At 40.6% G+C, this 25,350-nt stretch overlaps 1 protein-coding gene across 1 annotated transcript in view; it reads right to left on the minus strand.

Annotated features, from left to right (window-relative positions):
* Nucleotides 1-250: 250 nt before the first annotated feature.
* Nucleotides 251-25,350, minus strand: part of myo9aa (myosin IXAa) — a 112,068-nt gene continuing 86,968 nt past the window's right edge. Inside the window, 29 exon segments of the mRNA XM_054609584.1 lie at nt 251-1,876; nt 1,988-2,130; nt 2,337-2,545; nt 4,166-4,289; nt 4,888-5,019; nt 5,107-5,212; nt 5,370-5,498; nt 6,033-6,225; nt 6,482-6,543; nt 8,205-8,316; nt 8,550-8,600; nt 8,846-9,034; nt 9,843-9,956; nt 10,183-10,385; nt 10,388-10,402; nt 10,513-10,640; nt 11,190-11,287; nt 11,992-12,198; nt 12,437-12,536; nt 13,403-14,681; nt 14,684-15,132; nt 15,597-15,904; nt 16,667-16,816; nt 17,843-17,965; nt 21,099-21,209; nt 21,427-21,507; nt 22,500-22,622; nt 22,714-22,753; nt 23,282-23,422. Coding sequence (XP_054465559.1) covers nt 1,383-1,876; nt 1,988-2,130; nt 2,337-2,545; nt 4,166-4,289; nt 4,888-5,019; nt 5,107-5,212; nt 5,370-5,498; nt 6,033-6,225; nt 6,482-6,543; nt 8,205-8,316; nt 8,550-8,600; nt 8,846-9,034; nt 9,843-9,956; nt 10,183-10,385; nt 10,388-10,402; nt 10,513-10,640; nt 11,190-11,287; nt 11,992-12,198; nt 12,437-12,536; nt 13,403-14,681; nt 14,684-15,132; nt 15,597-15,904; nt 16,667-16,816; nt 17,843-17,965; nt 21,099-21,209; nt 21,427-21,507; nt 22,500-22,622; nt 22,714-22,753; nt 23,282-23,422 — 5,614 coding nt within the window. The 3' untranslated portion in view covers nt 251-1,382.

The following is a 25,350-nucleotide window of genomic DNA, read 5'->3' on the forward strand; positions in this document are numbered from 1 at the left end:
AAATAATAAAAATGAACAATGGCTGAAATCCATTTAGCTGCTTCAGTTTCAGGGTCCTGATACTTTTCAAACTGGCTCATTGTCATGGATAACTGAGAATAAAACAGCCAATTTAATATTATTAGTAACACCTCAAATATGTCATCTGCAGTACTTTGACATTGTTGCAAAATACCCCAAAATGATATGGAAAAATACACTTAAATATCAAAATCATAGACATTCTCAATAATAAAAACAGGAGACGTACTGATTTTATGTTCTTTCTTGGTTGCTATTGAGCAAACACTTTAGAGACAGGAGGTGGGGATGGGTTTGAGAGTGGAGGGGTAACAATAGGTTTCAAGAATAAAATGGCATTTGTCCACTATACTGTACATATGAACTGTACTGTACAATTATAATTGTAATATGGCTGTTAAGCAGTGAATGCAGGGATTTTATACACATCCGACATTTTTTACAGAGCTGGGATCCCCTTTGGCTGGAATGAACACCAGCTGACTTGGTCCCTTTGATGGCGTTATTTCCCTTGTAAGGGGGAAAAAGCAGCACAAACTTAAAACACGTGAAGTGGTTTCTCTCTTTCTCACACATACAAACAGTCAAGCTGCATGAGCACTCGGCACATGCAGACACACTCACACACACACGTAATTCATCCACCGCCCAAATCCGTACATCTCTGTCCAAGATACTCTAGAAGAAAAAAAAAAAAAAAAAAAAAGATAAATATTTGACTTCAACTACCCTACCCAGCAAAAGCTGGTGTTCCGGCTTTGTACAGTATTTATACCTGTATATTATATGCTATAAAGAATTTCTGTGCCATTAAAATTAATTAAATAAGGGCAAAATAAATTTGTAGTAACAGATCAACCACTGCTTACACTGATTGTTATGAACTGTAAACTCATAAAGCAGCTAATAATTGTGAGCTTTACGTTCACTGTAACATCCGTGACGCCTCATGTTGCCTGATTTCTTCTCATTTACTTAAAAGTATACTGCTTCAGCTTTCCAGCTCCGTAACGTTCCCTGATGCTTAGTGGTCTTCCGCATATTCCAACATTCCCTTTTCTCTGTCCTCCTGCTCAGTGCGTCTCCTCTTGGCGCCGAGTGAAGAGCTGCCGAGGCACTGTGAGAGCATGGGCGGCAGTTTAGTCCACAGAAGAGGAGCCTTTTTCACTGCTCTCCCCGCTCTTTGGAGTTGGAAACACTGTACACGGCACTTGGGAACACTTTTTTTGCAGACTCAAAGAAAGGCTAAGCAAAAGTGCTTTGAGGAGTGGAGATCAGTCGCCATTGCGTTACTTCCCCATTGAGAACGTACACGCCTGACAGGGAGTTGGATAGGGAGTGCTTTGGTGTCCCAGTGTCCTTCATACCATGAATTCATTACTGCCATACAATACCAGCTGCTGCGGTATGTCTGGAGGGTCCCTGCCGTGGCCAGTGCCTTCTCTGGAGTGCCTCCGGGTAGATTGCTTGGCCCCTTTAAGTTTCTGTTTGCCCTTTTCTGGATTGAAGGTGCCCCTGCTGGTATACTGGGGCCTTTCGTCATACGCTCCTTCCTGATCTCCTGTAGGGCTACTGTCTATGTTGTCGGATCGGGAGGCTTGAGATGCATTCAGAGCCTGGGCCTGGGCCGGACCTGAGCATATGGTGGGAGACTTGGAGTGGAAACGAAAACGTCGGGTGCTGGCAGAGGAGGAAGAGGACGATGGGTGGAAGTGTGATGAGGAAGAGTAGGAGGAAACACCGGAAGAAGAGTCCACAGAGTCCAGGGAGTCGGGCTGCCGGCGGAGAGCGCGGTGTCGGGGGCTCGTAAATTCAGACCTCCGAGGCCAGGGGGAAGTCAACGCTGGACCTTTTTCTGCAATGAAAGGCAAAGACGAGGTTAGTTTTGATCATTCGTCTCCGATTATACACATAACAAAAACAGCAAACTGAAGGGTGAGTTGTGATTTCTTGCACAGTGTCACACCAGAGAAGTCAGAAATGATTCCTTCAGAGTCCACGTTGAGGTTTTCGGAGCTGTCGGCTGTACCAATAGAAGCCTCCGACTCAAGGGTCTCGTCATCCGATGCTCGTGGCTCCAGAGTCAGCATCTCAAAAGTCAATTCCTCTCTGTAAGAGGCAAACATTGTCTAGATGAACAAATGAACTGAACAAACATGTAGAGACAAAGCTAACAGTAATAAAACATGCAAAATGAAACTGTTATTTTGTATATTCAGTTCTTGCCCCGATACACTGTTAATATAATCTAGAGTTATTTACGTATCACGTCACAGTTGTTTACAGAACATTGTGAGAGCAGCGACAGTGTTTACTTCTCTTTCTGCAGGCTTTCAATTTGCTCCGTCAGCACTCTCTCTTCCTGCTGCATGGCCGCCTGCTGGTGCTCTGAAATTTCGCCAAATGAGTCCTCTCCTTCTTCACTGCCGCTCTTTTCTATAACTGGTTCAGCCACAGATGGGAGCCGCGGACTAACCGGAGGCGAGGGCGTGTGGTAGCTCAGTCGCTGTACATGGCCTTTTCCCTGAGAAACAAGTCAGAGGTAGATGTTTACTTTTCACTATGTAAATACGACATTCATGCTCCATAAAAAAGCAGCTGGCCAGCACTAAATTACAACGATTATGCTATCATATACATTACATTTCACTACTTTTAGCAAGCAGCTACTCACTCGCACATGCAGTGAACAAACCACATGAAATGACGAACCTAGTTTAAAAAAACAGCACAGCAGCACTGAATGACTGATCAAACACAAAATGTAGATACAACACAACGATACACAAACTTTACCTTTTTAGCTGCTTTTGTCGACTTAGAGCAAAAGTGAGAAGCAAAAAGAAGAGGAATCAGAAATGCCAGGTTAATAAAGGTTAGTTTTAATGTGCAGTATCAAAGTCAGTCAGTACTAGCAACTGATCTGCTGCCTTTCTAGCTGAGTGGCAGATGATGTGCATATCTGGATCCTTTCTCAGTTCTGAGAAGTGAAGCTAATAGTAATAATAATATCACTGTTGTGTGATAAAGATTAGAGGTCGACTGATAGAAGTTTTTCAATGGCTAATGCCAACATGGGCGGCCAATGGCCAATATATAATACTGATATCATGTTTTTTCTGTTTAATTTCTATTTTTGCAGCTGAAAAATTCCAACAATTGATGAATCTAACAATATTGCAGAACTTAAATGAACACTTATTTAACACTGTTATTGTGTTCATTGTCTCCGTTTGCTTAAGTAGATCTGTACTCTCTTTGCAATGCACTTAAATTGAAAACATTTATCAACTAAATAAACGTTGTCAGGTAAACAAAAAAATGAATTGGTGCAATTAACAGCAAAATTGGGCAATATATAGTATAGATTGCAGTTTCTAAGAAATAAATAAAATGTGTTAACTTACATGAATACATCTTTAATTAAACATTGTAAGTTTATTTGCCTTTGGTGGTGTTGGATTACCGATTCATCAGGCAAACAATTAATCGCTCTATCATTATAATAGATATTATATTTGCTTGGAAAATGTACTATAAGACTCCGCATACGCTTAATGAGAACTTCCAGATCCAGAGACAAAAATTAGATTTAATTTTCCAATTTCTTTTTTTAGATTTCTTAAGAGTGAGACACTGATATCAGCTCATTATTCAATACTTGCTTAACAATACATTTTAAGTCATAGAATATGTAAAATAAAATCCCTTTTTATGTGTTGCATAATGTAAATCTAATAAATAATGTAAAAGTGATTGAATGACCTCATGACTTTCATCCAAAAGAGACAGTTACAGAAAATAGAAGCAGAGACTAAGTGAAGTGATGAGTCATGCTTTAGGGATGGAGAAGGCAGATGTTAATATTTAAAGAGATGAGACTATGCAGGGATCGGCACCACAACAACATCACCACTGGATGATAATTTGGGGATGTGATCCATGGTGTGTGTATACATACCATAGTGTGCGCTATGCTCATAAATCTAACAGCTATTAGTACGGGTTTCTGGGTAAAGGAAAGGACAGGTTAGGGAGGAGAAAAACATCTACAAAGGCGGAAATCAGGGAAGGAGTTTGTAGGGTGCCTGCAAACAGCTGATTCTTTTGATAACAGTATATTTGTTATATCATTTGATCTTACCATCGACCGTCTAATGAGGGTCAGTCTGCACTTGGCCTTATTCTCTGCAAATTCCAGGCTGCTGATGTCCTTCAGTCGAACTTTGTACTTATTCATCTGTTCACAAATGATGACTTCTACACACCTACAGAGGGGAAATAAAACCACTTCAGAAGGAGGGAAAATGCTTAACGATGTCACAGCAAAACGATGAGTTCATATTTAGTTACTCAAAAAGCAAACCGTTTTCTACACACTCTTATTTATAAGTATACAGTGGCTCGTAGATTTTTGGAAACAGAAAACAAATCCCAATACATTTTTTCCACCCATTATTGAGGAAATCTGCAGCAAAAACAAGCCAAATAAACCATAACTTTACTAAAATAATATCATGGTGTAAGTTAGGAACTCATACACATTTCAATATCTTATATTATGTGATCCATAACTGCACTATTGTACAGTACAATTAGTTTTTTATTTTATTTAAGTTCTGAACTGAATTCTGTCTGTCTGTCTGTCTGTCTTTCTAGTTGACCTTTTAGAAACGAATGACACGAGGCCCTTCTTCTGCTGACTTTGGTTTTGACTGATCTTGGTAGCCTTTTTATACAGTTTTGTCAATTGCTCCCACATGAAACAGATTAATTCAAGATCCACTCCCGCACCAAACTTTGTGAACCACACCAGCCTGAGGCAAAGACAGAGAGGATTTTAATATACATGAAGTTTGTTCTTACGCAGTCGTCTTGCCAATGTCCTGGACACTCTGCAGTGGATCAATGGTGTCAGGACAGCGCAGGATACAGGGAGCAAAAACTATAGCCAAGGCGTTAGCCGACATACGGTTGGTGTCCTCTTGTAAGGCGATCCTAAAAGGGAATTAATTTAGTATTAGAGTAGTCTATCAGGGAGGAAATGAATCCAACTCTAACATTACCATAAGAAGTGATTTTTACCTGACAAGATGAAAAATGAGGCGTTCAATAGTGTTTAGGTGAGTTCTGCTTAGCTGGTCAATAACTGAATACACCCCTCTGATCGTTTCCTTTTTGTCCTGCAAAGCTGTGGAGGCATTTCAACGAGACAAATCACCCTTTAATGTTACAGCAAACACACACTGCTGTTCACAATAATAAATTGTGATTGCGGACAGAATCTCCAATGTGATGCATTTCGTAAAACACAATGGAGTTGGATACCCCTAATGCTGATCACTTACCCATGGCACGTATAAACTCCTCATACAGCTCAAATGTCATCAGAGGATTAGGCAGGTCTCTCAGCCACTGCTTGAAAACACTAGCGATGACGTGGATGTTGTAGTCGTCCAGATTCATGCTGTCAACATCTGTGTGGTCACAAGGAGAGTGGAAACCATAGAAATTCATTTCTGGGGGGGTTATTTGAACATTACAAAGGAAAATGGCGGTTGTTGTTATGGTGACAACATATGTCAGTGTTGTCGTAGTTTGCTAGCTAACTATTTGTTTAGTCCATCATACTTTAATGCAACACTGGTTACAGTTACAAAATGAGCCGACCAAAGTTGTCACTCATCTAGTGATAGCAATTTGACAAGAGTGTGTGGATGAAGCATTAGGTTGTTAAACTTGCCCTTTTTTATTTTAGTCGTTACTGCAAAACCTCGCCTCAGTGAATCTGTGACTTGCTGTAAGTCGGTTTAGTTTATATTGAAGGTTGCAGTGGCAATGCTAAACCTAAAAATGGCCACTGCTCTGACCATCCTGCTACGATGATTTGAATGGGAATGTCTGTCCTACTACTATTATATATCTATGGTGCAGACAAAACAACACTTAATTGTCACATTAAATCCCTCCCGACACATGTTTCTCAGCTAGTAAAGCCGACGAGCATTCACCTGTGTCGAGTCCATGCTTAAGTTCCTTAATTTTGTTGGTGGATCCTGGTTTCCTGTATATTCCTTCAGTGTAGAGCCCATGCATCTCAATGTAGTTGATGAGCTTCTCCACTACCAGGGGCACCGTCCTCTCGTCATTAGTCAGACGAGAAACCTCCACTCCGAACTGTCTGGAGGAAAGCTCTGGATCAAACTGTTCACAGACACAAACACAATATACTCTGTTAAACACAGAAACATGCACACACACTTGCACACAGCAACAAATACTTATATTTTAAAATGCTAACAAGAATTGCTTATGTATTTAAAACAGTACTGTCTTTAAGGAACCATAAATGCGAGTGTATTGGATTGCAGCACTAACACAACCTACTGCAAATAAACCCACAGTAACACAATTAGTGTCCTGGGACATTGTCGGAGGGAGCACAATATGGCCGACTCACCTTCTTGCTGCATTTGCTGGTCGTCTTCTGGCAGCATTTTTTGTGGCAGGCGTACCGGCACACTGGATGAACACAACCAGAGAAATCAAACGGGTCATTCCCACTATCCACAGAAAGGCAGCGCCTCCTCATTATTGAGAAAAGGTTGGTACAAAAGAAAAGAAAATGTATATTATCGCTTGAGAGAGCAAGGCAGTATTGGCTGGCGTGAGGAAAACATCCTGTGGGAATAAAGGACAAACTGTGTGGAGATAACTCTGGAGTGACGGCACTGCAGACCCCATGAGTCCAGTTGAAAACAATCTGATTAGTGCTGAGGAGGAAGAGAGGAGGGGCTCGCTCTCTGAAGCCAGACTGAACACAGCTCAGACACAGACATGGTGTGTGTGTGTTTAGTGAATGTCTGTGTGGAGGAGAGAGTGTTTGTGTGTCCATTTGTGGTCACAAAGATTTGGCATGAGAAGTTGTTTCTTTCAAAACACTTTGTCTGATTGAAAATGTACTTTAGTATTCAGGTGTTGGCTACACCAGGACAGTGTTGGCTGTATGAGTGAGTGAGTTTATGTGTATGTGTGTGTGTAAGAGTTGTACGGTTCCAGCACTCACTGACATTATTTTTTAAAGGACAAAGCGCTCCATGCTGACTTTTAAATTTGGTTGGCATAAGATTTTGGTTGCCGAAACTAAAATATAGTTAACTTTCTTTTTTGAGATTAAGATACAATGCAGTTATAAGCTTAATGATGAAAATATGACAAAATAATTAAAGCCTATTTAAAGTTACCAAGGTAAATTCAAAATTCCAACTACAGTATACTTTTCCGTCCAGCTCAAAGCCGGAACACTTTGCCTCCCAAGACAACTTTAGTTCAGGTTAATCTTGTTATTCGTCAGTTGAATCAATTTGCACATTCATTTGTGATGTTGACGAATTAGTTTCACTTTTCAACCCACAGCTGCACAACTTAATTTGCTTCACCTTTGTCATTAAAACAGATTCCTGAGCGTAAGTGAGTAATGCACCAACCACGTGCAGCATTGTGTTTCAGGTTCTGACCGCAACAGCAACATTAAGAGGTCACTAACGCACTAACTAATGACTCCCCACTGCTGATTCACTCCAGGCCGAGAGGACCGGGTATCATAGTGTTTTTATCGATCAATTTCTGATCTCAGTTGTTTGGTTTCACTTTTGTTCATGTCGAAGTAGAGAAATGGTAGTGACATTTTTCAGTTTTAATCTACAGTTGTATCAACCCAAATATTCATCACAAGGGGTTTTTCCTCCATGTTAGAGGTTGGTGCATGTCCAAAACACATAGATAAACACATATTGTAATTTCAACTTCAGATATATTTTCAGGTTGCAACTTTTAATTATTTAAAATCTTCATTTATCTGTTGATAATTAAGTCAATAATCAGTCAGAAACTCAATCACATAAGATATAAAAAAAAAAAGCTATAAATTTGCTGGAACCAGCAAATATTGGGAATTTTCCTTGATAAATGACATTAATTTATTCAAATTGTAGATGATGAATTTTCTGTCAATTGAATATTAACTCATAATTTTAAGCACTAACATTTTACTCTTCAAAGCCATCCATAGCTTTCAAAACTGCTTATCAAAAAGAGATCAATTTTCTCAGATGCACTTCAAGAAATTCAGGGATTCTGGAGGTCAAATATCTCCCTGTGTGATATTTTGCATGCACACTCACATTTGCACACACAGGCCCGGTCCATCATCCAGATGAGTGATGAGCAGTATTCACAGTATGTGGGGATGCTGTACTGGGTGGACTTGAAGATGTGGCCGTTATGCTCCTCCACCTGCAGAGAGCAGCAGAGCAGAGGTTCATTTGGGTTTCACTTGATTATTTCCTTACACATTTACATGTGAGTTTTTCTTTCTTGTATTTGTAATAGCCTTTTTTTTATTCTGGTGGCTGATGTAATGTAGTTCCAAAGAGCAAATGGGGGTGTAAAATAAAGTGTTGTCTTTTTTCTGTTAATGATCAACATCATGTACTTAATAATGTAATGATGAGGATGAAGAGACTTACAATGTCTGTGTCCTTTTTCCTCCGTTTTTTGCGTTCAGGTTTAGGTACCTGCTGTAGGAAAACGAAACACAAAACAGAACAACAGATATGTTTAAGTCTTTATCTATTTATGTCACTTTATATAAATGCAATATTAGGAAATATAAACATCATGTATAATAAGGATAAAATCCCTAGAAAGTAAGAATCCAGAAGTCTTTTATACACCAGAGCACACAACACTTAAAGTTTGCAAAGACACTCAAAAAGCCATCATCTGATATCATCTTTTCCATGAGTCTGTTGCGTGTCTTTACCTTGCTGGATGTGCTGTCCAGAGGTTTGTACTCAGTCATGAACTCATCCAGGAAAACCTTGAAGGTGTTGACCCAGACCGTGACAGGAGACTCTCTCCAGTCCCTCTGCTCCTGACGCATGGTCTTCTCCAAGATGTCCTCAAACAGAGCGTGGAGGTCTTTGTAGCGGATGCTCTTACCGTCATCCATCTGGACAGGAAGATGACGAGGTCACAGAAGGAGCACAGTATTAATCTACTTTGGAAATAATGTTCCAGTACATAAGATCTAGTCCTTTATTTGCTATTATGTAAAAACTACTGTAACTTGATTATAATTTTGCACTTCTTATCACTGTGTTTGAGAAGTATCACATTTTAAAACTTTCTATGATGCCTAGGTCTATAAAGCATTATAAACATACTTATAATGCGTTATAATTTGCTTATAGCGCTATATAACCATAGTTTAAACCACTCAAAATATTCATAATGCTTTATAACAATAACAATAACACATTATATAGCACTTTATAATGACTTATAAGGTCAAGTATCATAATACCTTATTATTTTTATACTTTTTTTGCAAGGATCATTGTGTATTATAATTCCCATTATCGTAATACATTATACTCTTCATAATGCAATATAACCACTGTTATAGTGCTTATAATGTGATTATAAGTTAGTATAAGTGGTCATTGTTTGCTTTAAGTAAAACGGGAAAAATATAATGAATCTATGAAAGAACAAAACAAAATGTTGTACTTTACTTTAAGCACCCAATGTCCACTTAAAATACCTTATAATCACATTATAATACATTGTAACAGTGATTGTAATGCATTATAAAAAGATTCTAATAAATTACAACTATGGAAATTATAAAACACTTTGGTCCTATATATTATAGGATCAGTGTACTTATACAGTGCTATAAACGGTTTATAAGTATGCTTATAATGCATTAAATTATCTGTGTTATCATTCATGTAAACAGTGCTGACAGCACTTACCGCTAGCGCTGTGGAGTAAGAGTTGAAGATGTTCAGACGGAATTCCTTCAAAGCCTTTTTAAACACGACGTCCACCATGGTGTCCTTGCTGTCCTCAGTGTCCAAGTCATTGATCTAAAAAAGGACATCACAGTCATTTTAGCATGAATATGAACTTCCTGTAGCTCTCAAATAATTTGTGAAAGTGTTGAGACATAAATGAATGAAAACTCATGCATTGAGTTCATCTGGAGTTACTCTCCTTGTGAGGACTTTCAGATGTTGTAGTACACGTGTAGGCGACATAATCATCTTTACCCATACGTGTCGGGGGAATGAGAGGGAGCATGTTTGTCCGTACCTTCTTCATGAGGAATTCGTTCATGCTCCTGTAGTCGTTGGTGCAGGTGAGGATCTGCAGCGCGTCGTTCTGCCACTGAGCCGGCTCCAGAGCCGCGCTGCTGATCTTAACGCTGCGCCGCCGCTTCACCTTGGGAGACGGCTCCTTGTTCTCCTTCAAGTCCCTGAATCCTCGATCAAACACCAGGTCGGGGCTGCAGGGGGCGACATGTTCTCCTGACCTGCTGGGTGGAAAGGGAACGAAGGATTTGTGCATGTGAGTCAAGGGAACTTCAGGTGCATTCAAAGACAGTATTTAAAGTCCTATTTATTTGGTTTTTGGACGACGCACCATCTCCCAGCAGTGGACCAGTGTCTCCATAGTCTCCATCCAGGGAATCACCTCCGCAGATCAGCTTTTCTCTGGATGACTTCTTATCCCCGTACTTTGACTTGCCCCAGAAACGCATCTTACGACCCCTGGTCAAATTTGAAAACAAAATTGAAACATTCTTTGATTACTGATGAAAAATTGGGATTTAAATGTAAAAAGCTTCAAGAAGTGACAAAACCGTACTTAAAGTTACTACGAGGAACTTTAATTTTGTGTTTACTTTTAAGGTCACTGTGGACAAAAGCGCTAGTGTTTCCAAAGATCAGAGTCTGTTTAGAAAACGGCTCATTTGACTGCAGCAGGGTCGGACAGACTGCCCTGCGCAGACCTGGTTCTGGCTCTCCTGTGCCTCCCTTTCCTCCAGTGGGAACATTAATACAACTTGGCCTTCCACCAGCGTGACGTTGATGTTTGCTGGAGTCTGATTCAGTGGCCCTGATGCCAAGCATTGAGATGTAGAAATATACAATCTTCTTGCTGATGGTCTCGTTTACTTACTGTATATAGGTCGTATAGAGGCATCCTCATTAAATTGAAAGTGTTTCAAAACCAGTTATAAGTTCCTCACAGGACCTTTAACAATTTATATTAAGGCCAAGATATAAAGAAAAACTTCTCGGTGTTGAGAAACAAACCTTCCATCTTGAGAGTTCTTGCGCATAGAGTCCGATTTGACCAAATCTCCTGACGACATGGCTTTGTGTATCTTCTTTTGCTCCTCAGAGCTTGCAGGCTGAAAAAAACATCAGGTTGGAAAAAAGTTAAAACACAAAACAAAAAGCCAGACAGCCTCTCTATTATGAATATACATTCAGTATATTATGATCTAGGGACCAGTTGAGTCCAGCAGAGGGCAGCATTACAAACCTGGAGCTTCACCAGCTACATTTACCCAACGTCTTATAGGCATCAGTAAAAGTATAAATGCCCTTTATCTTAATATTGATATTAAAAAGTATTAACACAACAAATAAAATATGAAATATATGACACAATTTCCTAGGAAAAGAGCAGTTAAAAGACAGTAGGAGTTAGATGATGAAGACTATCAAGAGTGAATGAAGACCTTTTTCAAGAATTCCCAAGGTCTGACTCGTGACTAGTGCTCAGAGAGGAAACATAACCAAGTGACATGCAAACACTGTAAATTAACCAGGAAGAGGGAAAAGTCTGTGTTACAGCTGTAAGAGAAAAAGAAGGTGATCATTTTTAGAAGAGTAACTAAGTTAAAGGGTTAGTGTTGAAAGGCAAACGGTTGAAATGCCTTCCACTCTTATGGAAAGTTAGTGCTCAATTTGAGAAGGTTGGTTGAAGCTCAGTTTGAGTGGGTGGTGTAGATCTACGCTCCTTCTGCGGTGGGGGTTAGAAACGTCAAAGAGAAGCCACGCTTTAGGAACGCATAGAGGGCCGCTGATGGCTTGGATTGGAGCCCGTTACCATGTCTGAGTCACTGAAACAGGACTTTGATAAGCCCGCCTCCGTGGAGCTCTGTCTGGAGAGGGGCAGACTGTAATGACGGGGGCTGCTGTCGTCTCCATAGTCATCCTCGTCTGAATCGCCCCCAACCGAGTTGGGGACGCGGGTGAGGAAGTCGGAGCGGGTCCGTGCCATTCGGACCTTCTTTTTTTGGCCCGCTCTGCCAACCTGGATTTTTATTGGAAGTGATAATAGCATGTTTATAAAGCAGCCTTTAATGTCCTGCAAGAGAGCTTCAGTGCATTTTGTTCTTCGTGTAGGTCGGCTGTGGCGTTTTTTTTAGTGTAAGATTTGGGGGCTGCCCAGATTGATTAATTCTTCCACAACAAAAAAAGGCACTCCTGCAAACTTGCAAACACATGCTTTATGTCTATGTTCTAAAAAAGAAGAAGGAGAGTTTGCTTACCTCGCGCGTTTTTGCCCCTTTAGAAGGCTTGGAGACTGGTGACGGTGCTTCTCTGGGAATGGACGCAGGCGTTTCTTTAGAGGCAGCATCACTGACAAACCTGCTGGACAACACGGAAAAAACAAATACAAAATGTTATTACCGGATTGTCAATGAAAATGTCATTAACGCACACTTAAAACCACTATGAGAAGATGATTATGTGGTTAGTTAGAGCATATTCAAATTAGTATGATGGTATAATTTCTTGTTTTCAGAAAAATTTGCCAATCGCAATTTAAGTTGGTGTTGTCTATCTGTTACTTTCAACTCATTCATCTCAGTGTCCCTCTGTCAAATTCATAGTACGGGGCAGCGTCTGCAGTACTGTATTTGTGATACTACTGAGTTAGTCAGAAATGTTCAAATTCTTCACTTAGTACTTTAGATTTTGGGTCTTACTACGTAAACAATTCATGTTACCACAATTCCTTCTAGTTATCTACTTCTTTATTTTAAATAGAATTTGTTTTATTGACCCTTTGAATGTAAACTTATTCATGTAGATTAATTCATCCATTTATTTGTTTGTTTATGTTTATCGTGACCTTGCCAGTTTTTTTTCTCTCTTGTATTTTGATTGATATTAATGCATTGTTAGTATTCAAACAATTATTTCTATCATGTCCAAAAATGTCTTATATATATATATATCTTACATTCTTTTTGATATATTTTTACTATTTTGTATTTTTAATCCCTATTCTATTTATTATTCATGACTTTTGCGGTACTTTTTTAAAATGTTTATTATTTTCTCCTATGTTTATTGTTGGCAAATTCCTTGCATGTAAAAACTGCCCGTCAATGAAACCTGAATCTGATTGAAAAAAAATACACTAGATAACAACAAAAAACATAAATAGTAATAATAATAATATAAATTAAAAATGATTAATGTATAAAATGTATTAATCCGTAACTCACTTTGTAAATGTGACTTTGTCCTTTGGGGAGAAGAAGATGTTCGGCTTCTCCGTCAGACTAACTGTGGTTACTTGATCACTTGGTGTCTTCCTGGTTACTGTTCTCGCTCTGGTTCCTCCTCCATCTTTGGACTCCAGCGTGAGTTTTGGCGCCCAGCCCTCCGCAGCGGGCCTGCTCTCCCTGCGCCTTTCTCTGGGAACAGAAGCAGGTGGAGGGGGCAGCTGTGGGTGACGGGCCTTGCCCTTGTTGACCACACCCGGGGCAGAGTGCACCGATGGTGCGGTGGAGTCCGACTGTGTTCTGACATGAGGAGCGAGACCTGCTGTTCTCTCGATCAGCAGGGAGCTGGGTCTACGGGGCTCCCCGGAGGTCACGGAGGCAACGACATCTTGCCCGCCCTGTCGACTCTGCTGGATCCTGTGCAGAGCTTCTCCTCGTTGTTTCTCAAACATGTCTCTCTCGTACTGAGCGAAGAAAAGACGCTGTTGCTCCAGCACCTCCTTCTGCTGTCTGATCTGCTCCATCATCTCCTTCTCGTTCTGCTGCTGCTGATTACGCTGCCTCACCTCCTTCTCCTCGTTCAGTCGCACCAGCTTCTCTATGATCGCCTGGTCAGCCTGAGGGACAGAGGTAGACCCGGGGACGGGAGCTGGGTCTGGTTTCTCGCCCGTCTGAGCCACAGAGTCTCGAACCTCTACAGGGGGACGGACAATACCAGCCAGCTCTGGGCTTACTGGTGTTTCCTTCTGCATGCTGATGACCACCACCACCGGTCGCCGCGATGACTCCCGCCTTTCCTTGAGAGGTTTTGTGACAGTGGTGGTGGTTGTGGTGTTTATTGTTGTGGAGACGGCTGCCTCCATGTTTTGTTTGGGCTCTTCAGCAGGACGACGGGAGACGACTGACTCACTAGCAGGGACGTAAAAGGTAGGGAGGTAGTTCTCGATTTTGGGCGGATGTGTGGGTGCAGAGTTGGCTGCCGGATCCAGTTTGCCTTGGTGGGCGACTGTATCTGTCCTGTGCGGCTCTAATGGTTTTGGGCTCGTTGAAACAACCTCCACACTGGGCTCAGGTACTGGAGCTACCGGGAGAAGAGGGGAGCAGAGGTCCTCGCTGTCGGTCACCTCTTCTACAGCCTTCGGGGGCTCGTCGTACATGTTGAGGAGCTCGAAGCTGCCTTTGGAGCTCTGGCTGTCCGGCGTGCCCTGCGGTGAACCGAGAGGTGGCGTCGCCGGGGCAACCAGCTCCACGGACCAGCGCCGTTCCTCGGACGGGGACGAGGCTCCCCGCTGGTCGCCCGGACCTTGAGGAGCTCCAGGCTGAACTTGGCCTGCTCCAACTCTCTCATCCTCCGGCTCTCTCTCTTGGCCCGAGTGGTCCTCTGGCTGGGCTCATCTAAAGTCCTGGACCTCTCTCGAACCACCACGGTGGAGGTCTGGATCGGGTCGAAAGCTTCAGTTTGAGCTTTATAGGGGCTCTCCCTTGTCCGGGCGTGTTCTCCTTCTTCTACTTCCTCTTTGACGGCGCCCTCGTGGCTGCTGAGGATTTGGAGGCTCCGTTCTCGCTGTTCGTAGGAGCGATCCTCCCACGTGCTGAGGTCCAAACCCATGATCCTCTCAGGAGGCTCCTCTTCTTTCGGCGAGAGACTCACCTGGCCATTCTGGAGTTGAAGCAACTTCTCCTGCTGCTCCTTCTCCTCCCTCAGTCTCTGTTCTTTCAGTTCTTTGAAGCTGTCAATCAAGAAGGCATGGATACAATTTTAGCTGTTGTCAAACTACGTCCTACTGCTTTTTCCTCAGGATACATTTTAAACAGTTATTCAGAACAAACTCTAGTATTCAACCAAAGTTAAAAAGTCTTGCTCTCAGCGGCTCAGCTGATTGTAGAGCAGCTTTGGGTTGGATTGCTTGCGTAATGGCATGCTTTTACCAAGCACGGTCAATAACTGAACACTGAACAATGACCACATACACTGCAAGCAGGAGCGGTGTGCAAAGATTAATCTGGCTTTTCACCAGCTTGAGCAAAAATCATGCGTCACCTACACGTGGAATCTATTTTCAGAGTGTTGAACCTTTATAAAAATGTTTGGTTTTGTGAAACTTAACTCATCTGAACCTCAATTTAGAATCAATAGAAAAATCAGAATTGGTGCTGGTGTTTTCAGGAACAGGTGTTTTACAGTATTGCTTACCTCAGCCTGGCCAGGAAGCCTCTGCTAATTGCCTGTAGTTGTAGCACAGCGTCATACAGACGTAAATAGGCGTCTCTGGCTTGATGGCAGCGCCACGCCGTCTGAATGACCAGAGCTGCTGTGCAGCGCCGGTGGAGCCACAACCTCCAGGCCCTCTGCAGCACCAGAGCAGCCTCCTTCCACAGCCTGAACCTCTGACGCTCCCTGTAACCTCGCCAGTGTGTCTGCAGACACAATGCTGCCCCCTCCTGGACTCTAGGGTCATAATCCTCCACCTCGTCTATGGGCCGGTACAAACGCCACCATTTCTGTGAGGAGATGATGATAATGATATATTATTTTTATGATGAGTGTGATGTTTCTTTTCCCTTTTAGTCGCAAAATATGTTTGTGTTCACTGAGTAAAGTCACTCCATTAGAAACATAAGCATGTTTGCTCATAAGGTAATCATAATTGTCTTTTATGGGACATAAAAAAATGAACAAATTCCAACTGGACCCAGCATGTCTGTGAGTGACAAGTTGATTTGATCTGTATTTGAGTGGGACGTTCCCACAGACTTCAAATCAAACTTAAAATCATTTCAAGTTTAGGGACTAAAATAAAACACCCTTGATATCAAACGGGCACCTTTTGATCTTTTCAATTCAAATTTAGTGCTGCACTGAGCTAGGACTGGACAGCGGGCATGAAATCAATACCACAATATTATTACCAACATCCTTCTGATATAAGTATCACAGTCTTTCAAATGTAAGCAAAATGAGATATAATATGATAATTGCTGAAATTAACTGTGTTTAATAGTTATGCATTACATCATACAGACCTTTTAAGCTAAAAAAAAACCAGAAACTTGTATGATAAATCATTTGTTAGAATATAATTAAAATAGGCATGGACACATTCATTTGTAAAACTGCATTTTGTTAAAGTACAATTTGAATTGCTTTGAATTTTAACTGACAGTCAATCAGAAATAATACAAAACAACAGGAAAAAAATGAAGAAAGAGTGATGTAAATCATACAGAAGGAAAAGATTGGGGATTTAAATTACTGTTCTGTACCTGGATGCAGGTCGCTGCTTCTCTCATTCTCGCAAACTGCTTCCTCTCCAGCAGGGCTCTGAATCGCCGCTGCAGCGTGACGATGCGTCTGAACACTTCGGCGTGGAGAACGGCCTGCAGACGCTGGCGCTCAGCCTCCCGGAAGAACACCTGAGGGGAGGGACCATGATGGAGTCAGTGCAGGGTTACACGCACACATACACACACACACACACACACACTTAATGAAGAACCGTATTGTTAAAGAGATGTACACACACACTCTTTGAAAAAGCTCTGCTCACACACAATGCTAAGAGATCTCTGGCTGCATACATGGACACAAGTATGCCAGGTATGAACTTCTAATTATATAGACAGCATCCCAAAGGTGAGGACCCCTCCACCATGACTCATTCATACCAACCAAGACCAAATAAGGTGCACTGTCTTCATTACATCCTTTTATTCCAGAGGGAGGATGCTTTCAGGTAATATTAGTTTATCCCCAACACTAACCTTTCCCTTGTCTATGACTCTATTTATTGAAATTCAACGATTTAATAAACTAACAGAGTTTGAGTGATTTCAAACCCCAACTTTATCTTAAGTAAATCGATTTTGGATTTTGGACCGGCATTTTCTGATTCCTAACTACCTCAACATGTAATATAACATGAAGCATTTTCTTTTTTTATCAATGTCACCAAAACGGAAGAAAAATACTAAAACACTGTGGAGATTCTACCTTTTCATTCTACATCTGGATTATATATTGTGACTTTATTCAACTTATTGAACCTGGATATTCCTCTTAAATGTCTGCTGAAGTAGTAGTAAAAAATGCTTATTTTCCCTTATGGCTCCACCACTGGATCACATTAAATATGATCTGATATTATATAAACTTAAACAAAATAAGCTTTCACTCTGCATGGTAGATTTGGTATTTATGGAAACTTTGGGACCACCAATAAAATCTAAATGTAACTTCTGAGGAGCTGAATGAAGCTCAGCTGTGCAACATTCATTTGTAATGAGGAACACATTTACTGTACAGTAGAGGATGCTGAACCGACAGGGATAATGTGCCGTATTAAAGGCAGATGTCGCCTCATTTCTTTACTGTATTTGTTTGTATGTGGATTTTAAAGAACTGCAAAGATGAAAGGATGGAGCAGGACGGAGGGTAAATACCATTGTCTTTCCCACTTGGTACCCATCTGGTTCGAGGTCTAGCTGGTCCAGACTCTGCTGGATGCCGTCTCTGGTGGGTCTGGTGCCTTCTGGGAGCAGCACACTGAAGTGATGAACAAAATCCTATCAAGAAAACAAAGAAAGGGTGTTAATGAGAAATATGTGTATTATCCTACAGTATTATATGTCTGTTATGTGCAAAAGATATCTGTCCATTGATGTGTCTAGCAAAACGTTTTTTCCTAACACTGACTTCAGCACAGCAGGGATGGCAAATTATATTGAGTCAAGAGCTAATCAATAGTCAATGCATAGCTTACAACCAGTTACACTGAAAGTAAATCAGTGTCTCTAGACAAATATCTCAAAATAACTACACAACACAAATAAACAAAACTTTTAACTTTGGACATGACAGTCCTTTACTGGTGTGCCCACCTATTAGAAAAAGCATTTATTTATCTGCTGCTCTTAGATTTTATGTAATTTAATTAAAAATGTTTAAACTCTTACATACAGTGAATGGCCTAAGTCAAATAGGTAAATAAGTACAGTTAAAACAGGCTGAAATTAGCAAATATAGGTTTCTGTTCACAGCCTTAGGGCCCACTAAAAGTTTCTGATGCAAATGTAAATTTAAAATATAAATCTGTCTAATATTAAAATGGTACAAACATATCAGGCAGAAATAGTATAATCATGGTTTCTGTGCCAAGAGGTTTAGAGAGATTATGTCATTAAATGTAGTCAACATCTTGTGTTTAAACTAGGATGTGCAATTTATTAGAAATACACTTAAGCTATATTCCCTACGTGCCATTTAAAAACGGGCAGCGTTCCATCTTTCTTTGTTTTTAAAAAATCAACTAGGATATAGCTTGGCCATATTTCTATGAAAATAGACTGTATGTACATTGAACATCCTAGTTTAAACATTAGATGTGGACTAAATCCTTAACCTTTTGGCACAGAAACCAATATTTCACCATTTGTGCCCTAGTTTGGCCACCCCAGCAGGGCAGGATTAATTGGTTGGGGCTGATAAACCCTGTGGTGCTGAATGTGAATTAAAAATCTAGACCAGCAGCAGAAACTGAAGCAGCCTCCTGAAGCATCTCTTGTGTAGAAACAAACAAAAAAAAGAAACTGTCGATACACATGTGGTTTCAGGTAAAAGTCCATATTTGCAGGGGTTCAATCATCATGGCATAAATATGCTGAACTCCCACTCTTCAAACTGAGGTCCATTGTCTGAATTCAATACACTCCGGGCTGCAGGGGGGTGGCTAGGGAAACAGATGCTGTGTTTATACAATTACAAGCATGGGGAGTGCTTCAGAGACCCAAGCACAATGGAGAGGCTCTGTTCTGAAGAGGCTGGAAACAGCAGACTCCTCCAGAGTGATACCATGCCCAAGATATTTACTCATTAGTGCTGACTGGAGCACTAAATACGTTTGGGGGGGAATTTCTGATAAGTGAAGATGTCTGCTGCTAAAGTCATCTGAGTGAGCTCATCGAAATAGTTACAGTTTTATGAGTTTTGCACCCAGTAATGTACATTTTTAGGTCAGTGAATATATAGGGTCATTTTTATAATAGTTTTCAAATGGTAGTGGGACGTATTTTCCAATAGTGGTGGAAGTACAAGTACAACGGTGTAAAAAATAAGTAAAGAGGATTGCATTCAAAATCCTACTTCAGTAAATCAGCTAAATATATGTTTTTAGCATTCAAAGTATTCCCCCTCACATCTTTTAACAATGTGTTGTATTTTATAAGATTATCACATGTGATTTTTATGTACATTTAAAAAATATATTAAAGTAACTTGTGATTATAGCTTTCAGATAAATGTAGTGTATTGGAGAAATACTACTCTCTGACATGTAGTAGTAGCATAAAGTGGATATACATAAAATAAATTACCTCAAAATTGTTTATAAGTGCAGTAGTTGAGTAAATGTACTTCTTAACACCACTGCAATTTTCTAGGCAAGTTGAAAATACAGAAGTCTAGCAAATAAAACCCAAACAATCTGCACAGCTACAGTGGTTATCGTGTGTTACATGGGAGAATAATTTGTTATGGTGACTCCTTAATAAACCAGAACGATGACTAACGAATAATCTCAACCCTGACGTCACATGACTGGCACAAATGAACATTCATGACCACAAGATGGAAACTAATGGAGAAGAAAACAGGAGTGGGAGTGAACCACTCCCAAAGGTTTTCCGTCCAAAGACTCACGTCCAACCAGCATTAAAACATGATCGGCTCTATGAGTCATACAGCATTTTCTCACAGGGTTGACATCATTCTAACGAGAGCCAATGTGGCAAAGATGGCTGCCACATCACGTCCCACATAATTCCCTCTTGACACCATCAATTGTGGCTCAAACAGCGACATGTTTCGTGGAGATGAATTCATCGCTGGCACCCTAAACTCTTGGAAACCTGAGTGTCGTTTAAGCTTTAGGACTTAAGCAGTGAGATTGATGCAGCAGTGCTCTGGCCTGCCCACGCATGTTAATGTAATCGGCTGCTGAACTCCTTTTAACATTTGGTTTATCGACCGTTTGCTTCATGATGAACATGATACCTGGACTTTCTAGACAAAGAACAGTGGATGAAGTGGGTCTGTTAAAACTCTCAGGAAACTAACATAATTTAAAGGGTACCTGTATTATGTAACACATAAAGGTCAATTCAATAGTCCTGTTCCGTACTACAACTGCCGTATGATGTCCTCTGTGGATTTGGAGAAGCTCTGTAATATTTGATACATTTATTCTCAGGCTGGGCTCAGAAAAATATATATTCTTTAACAAAAATCTAGGTTGCAAACGAATTCTAACTATTTTAGAAAGTGTTGGATAGTTGCACTCTAATCACAGATCACATGTTTTGTGTGTAATATTTTAATCAGCAAATGTTTCTAATGATTATAACTTTCATATAAATGTTATGGAGTACATAAAAGTACAATATTTCCTTTTGAAATCTGTATCACAAAACACTTGTACATAAGTGCTGGAGTAAATCTACTTTCATTCTACTACTGACTAATTACTAAGTCGTGAACGCGCCCAAATTCTTGTGAAATAAATGTTGCATGTGTGAATCTTTTGTTTATCTCCAACTGCTTCTTTCTTTCTTATTTATTGTATTAATTAGACATTTAAACACATCTGGACTTGGATGTTTAAAGAGTGTCTACAGGTTGTAAATGTGTGTTTGTGTTTGTTACCTTGAAGCTGTACTTGATGTTGTAGCCCGACTGTCGGATGCGCACAGTCTCCAGCATACCGGTGTAACGCAGCTGCCTCAGCACCAGGTTATCATTAAACCTCAAGGGCAGCTGAGAAAGTTTAAAAAAAAGATAATCGAGGAGGGGAGAGGGGATAATAGTGAAAAGGGGGAGAAGGGACAGATGGCAGAGGTTACAGAGGAGGAGAGGGGGGGAAATGATAAACATGCTTTAGAAATGTTCAAACTTCAACAAGGAAATGAAAAATGCTTTGAAAACTAAACCAAAACGGTCACAGTGGCAGCAGTCTGGATGGAGCACACTGTACCTTGTCAGCGTTGGAACGGATGCACTTGACAAAATACGGCTCTGACTGACCCAGAGTCTCCATCAGCTTATACAGAGAGGCCTGCAGAAAGACACACAAACACAACAAGTCACATTTAACACATAGCCCAGAATATAAAGGCACAAGTTGAGATTAATATCGCTGCCTAGGAGCATAAATACGTCCACGTAAGCATGAGGTTCTGCAGAAAAAAAAAAAAGATGTGTAGTATTTTCATTTGCAATCATGTGTGTGTGTGTGTGTGTGTGTGTGTGTGTGTGTGTGTGTGTGTGTGTGTGTGTGTGTGTGTGTGTGTGTGTGTGTGTGTGTAAACAAATGCACATGTGTGTCAGCAGCATGTGTGTGTGATGATTCAGTGGCAGGCAGAAGGAATTCAGTCTCCTCCTCCTCCTCCTCCTCCTTCTCCTCCATGGGAGATTAAAGCAATCAGCGCAGCACAGGATGTGGGAAGTGAAGTCATCCACACACTGAGGCCGCCCGCCAGAGGGGCCTCGGCTCTCAACAGTCAGAGCACAGAGTTCATGTTCAAAGAAATTAGGAAGAAAATAAAGTGTTTTTTTCTGAGCTGGTTTGTGTTACTGGCTGCATGTGAGAGACATTATTTGACCCTGAAGATAACCATTTATTCTGAATGCTAACTGTAGTGGTCAGTCTAATTTATTTCACGTTTATAAAGTCTGTCAAAAGAAAAGTATCTGGTGTAATATGCCAAAACAAAGAGGAGAGCACCTACATTTAACAGGTTTTCCTCTTAGTTTTAAGCAGTTTAAATGGTACAAATAAGCTCATTGTTGGTTATTTGTCTCATCTCCTACTAGGTGAACATTTGGGAGGAAAAGTGTGTCAGAAAAAAGGAAAACTTTCTACTTTGTAACCAAATCGAAATTATTTTTTTTATTAGACATTTATTAATTTTTGTGTCTCTTAAATTCCCAGACATGATGTCATACATTAAAGACTTTTGTGTGTGTGTGTGTGTGTGTGTGTGTGTGTGTGTGTGTGTGTGTGTGTGTGTGTGTGTGTGTGTGTGTGTGTGTGTGTGTGTGTCTGACCTGGAACTGTGCACTGATACTGGGTGGTTTCTTCTTCTTGTGGAGGTGAAGCAGCGACTTGGTGATGCGGTCGTGAAGCGTGAGGTTGCTGAGGTACTTCAGGGACTTGACGTTCAGTAAATGCTGCAGGTGTGAAGCCAGAGTCAGCCGATAATGTTGATAATGTAACAACACATTAGAAGTTATGAAAAATAAAAGATAACCTGGACTTTACCTTTGGAAGAACTGGCTTAGATTTGTAGTTTTTGTTCCTCCTGTTACAAAAAAATAGGAACAGAAACATCAGAACGGAGAAACAAAATCCTCCTTTTTGCTCTTTAAATCAACAGGTGTGTGATTTTATTTTTCTCTGCCAAGTAAAAGGTCAACACAGCATTTAATTAATTTCAGAAATTCTTTCCAAATGGCTCATACTCCTGTCAATAAAGTGGAACATTAGTCATCCCTGTGGGGGAATAGCTCCCCTCCAGAGGGAGGTCAGAGGTCAGGGTCAGCTGCAGAACAGCGCCCTTGGAGCAAGTAGGAATGTAGTGATCACTGAAGGAGACAAGGCAGCGCAGATGTTTTCTGACACTGAGTTTGAACTCTGGTCTTTTTCAGATTTAAAGATGTCTCCTAGGCCACGAGACCACACTGCTGATGTATGTAATAATTAACAGCAGAATTATATGATGCTAAAAAAATTGTTTAGCATCTTCCAATTAGTGAGAAAGCTCAGAGAAAAACACAACAAGGAGGAGTTTGAAGCATGATGGTGAGAGTGGGTGCGTGTTGATACTGACATGAGGATGTCGTGGGCTCTCTCCAGGAGTTTGCTGCTGGCAGAGTTGACGAAGATGCCGTCTTCTTCTGTGGTGGAGCCGCCGGTTGACAAGCGGCTCAGTCGACCCACCCGCCCGTTCCAGCCGAGACCCGGAGAACTCCTTTAGACAAACAATAGATCTATTCATTTTTTTAAAATCCAAACATACTTTAGTCCAGGAACTTTTACATTACAAGACACTTTCGTAGTGAAACAAACTTGATTTAAATCTTGATAGACATAAAAACAATATTTAACAAGATTTAAATGTTTTTTTATTAGTGGAAAGCAATAAAAAGATATAATTATAAATCAATTTCAACTGTTATTAGTCCTCCTGTATTTTGTAAATTCAGCATAGAATCCATTCCTACTTTATCTCTTTTTTTTAATTAAAGAGCTCAAAACTACACACCCAGTGGTAAATATTAAACATAACCACATCTTTAACACACAGTCAACATAAAGAAAATTCAGGCGATTAGTTTAGACTTCAGGGCATCAGGAAAAACAACATTATATGTTGTAAACATTTTTACAGTTGTATGTAAAGAATAGAGTTATAATTACATAAAAACATATGGCAATTTGAAAGTGAAATTTAAACAGTAGATGATGCCACAGGAGTGATAAACAATCAGTCACAATCATACAGTATACTATTGTTTCCCAGCTCTATTATTGTACCTTGACCTTTTTTCCTAAAATAGTATCATATTTGTCTGCATAGTCTTTCCACCAGAACATGATGTGCTCCACCAGAGATGTCAGGTATTGATAGTATCTGAGAGCCACATATTAACTTACTGTGTCTCTTGGCTTTTCCACATAATTCTCAGATATTTTCCTGAAGTAATCAGAAAGCATTTTACAAAGATCTGTTGGGATTTTGAGAGTTTGTGAACAAACTCAGATACATTTAAAGTAACCGTCTGGCAGTCTGATTGTATTAATGTTTGTATTGTATTAATAACACTAAACCCCAAAAGTTCGGCACGCTGATGCACACCACACTTTTGTATAATTTGAAAAGGCGTCAACCAGTAACTTGTATTTTCTTCCCCCAGTAGGAATGTCACCAGTGGGGGCAGCAAGTTTCAATGTTGTTCCCCCGTTGGAGAGAGTGGAATTCACCTCACACATGATTTAAACCTCAGACCTCAAGGTGAAACCTCACCACCTGCCCAGAATACAAACAAAAAACACGAGCGGTCGGGTCATGGTTAAAACCATTAACCAGTCTGAACTATTTCAGCCCAAGGGAGCAGGAGGGAGAGAAGACTGGGTTACCAACGATCTCCACCATCACTGTATACACACAGTATATATCTGTGGCAGCAGCAATGTATCATTACATCAGTTCCTCAGATGCATTGGAGCACTTAAGTATTATTTTCAGTGTTAAAATGTATTTATAGGTTTACAAGAATCTCTCGTGCTGAGTTACAAGCCGCCACACACTATGACACACAGACTACAGTAGCAAGATTTGTGTGGTAGCTGATCCTGTTTTATTAGCAGGAGGTCAAGTCGTTCCTACAGAGAAAACAAGGCGGGACACGAGCATGTGGAGAGGTTTTAAAATGGCTAATGAAAATGAAAGTTAATAACAATACAGAAGAACAGATGAGAAGGTTGAGCTTCCTGTGCAGAGGCAGCTGTTTGGGTTAAGGGATTTTCCATTGCTGTAATACATAAATATGATTTTAGAAAGTAGCTTATGTGAATTCCTCTTCAGTGTTGGCATTAAAATAAACCACAACCTTCTCTGTGCTCATTGTGTTCAGTCCCTTCTATCTATTTTTTTCACATTAGGGTGGCAATGTTGGTCGCATCACTTTGGTCCAGACTGAAATATCTCGACAACTATTGGATTGGTTGCCATGACATTTTGTGCAGACATTCATAGTCACCAGAGGATGGATCCTACGGAGTTTGGTGATTCCTTTGACTTTTCATGTAGCACCAACAAAAGGTCAAAATAGTCCTTTGTCAAATTTTTGGGGTTTCTGACAACAGCCTCATATGGGTGCTGGCTCCAGAAGCAGG

The sequence above is a fragment of the Anoplopoma fimbria genome, chromosome 2 (assembly GCF_027596085.1).
Source record: "Anoplopoma fimbria isolate UVic2021 breed Golden Eagle Sablefish chromosome 2, Afim_UVic_2022, whole genome shotgun sequence".
Taxonomy (NCBI): domain Eukaryota; kingdom Metazoa; phylum Chordata; class Actinopteri; order Perciformes; family Anoplopomatidae; genus Anoplopoma; species Anoplopoma fimbria.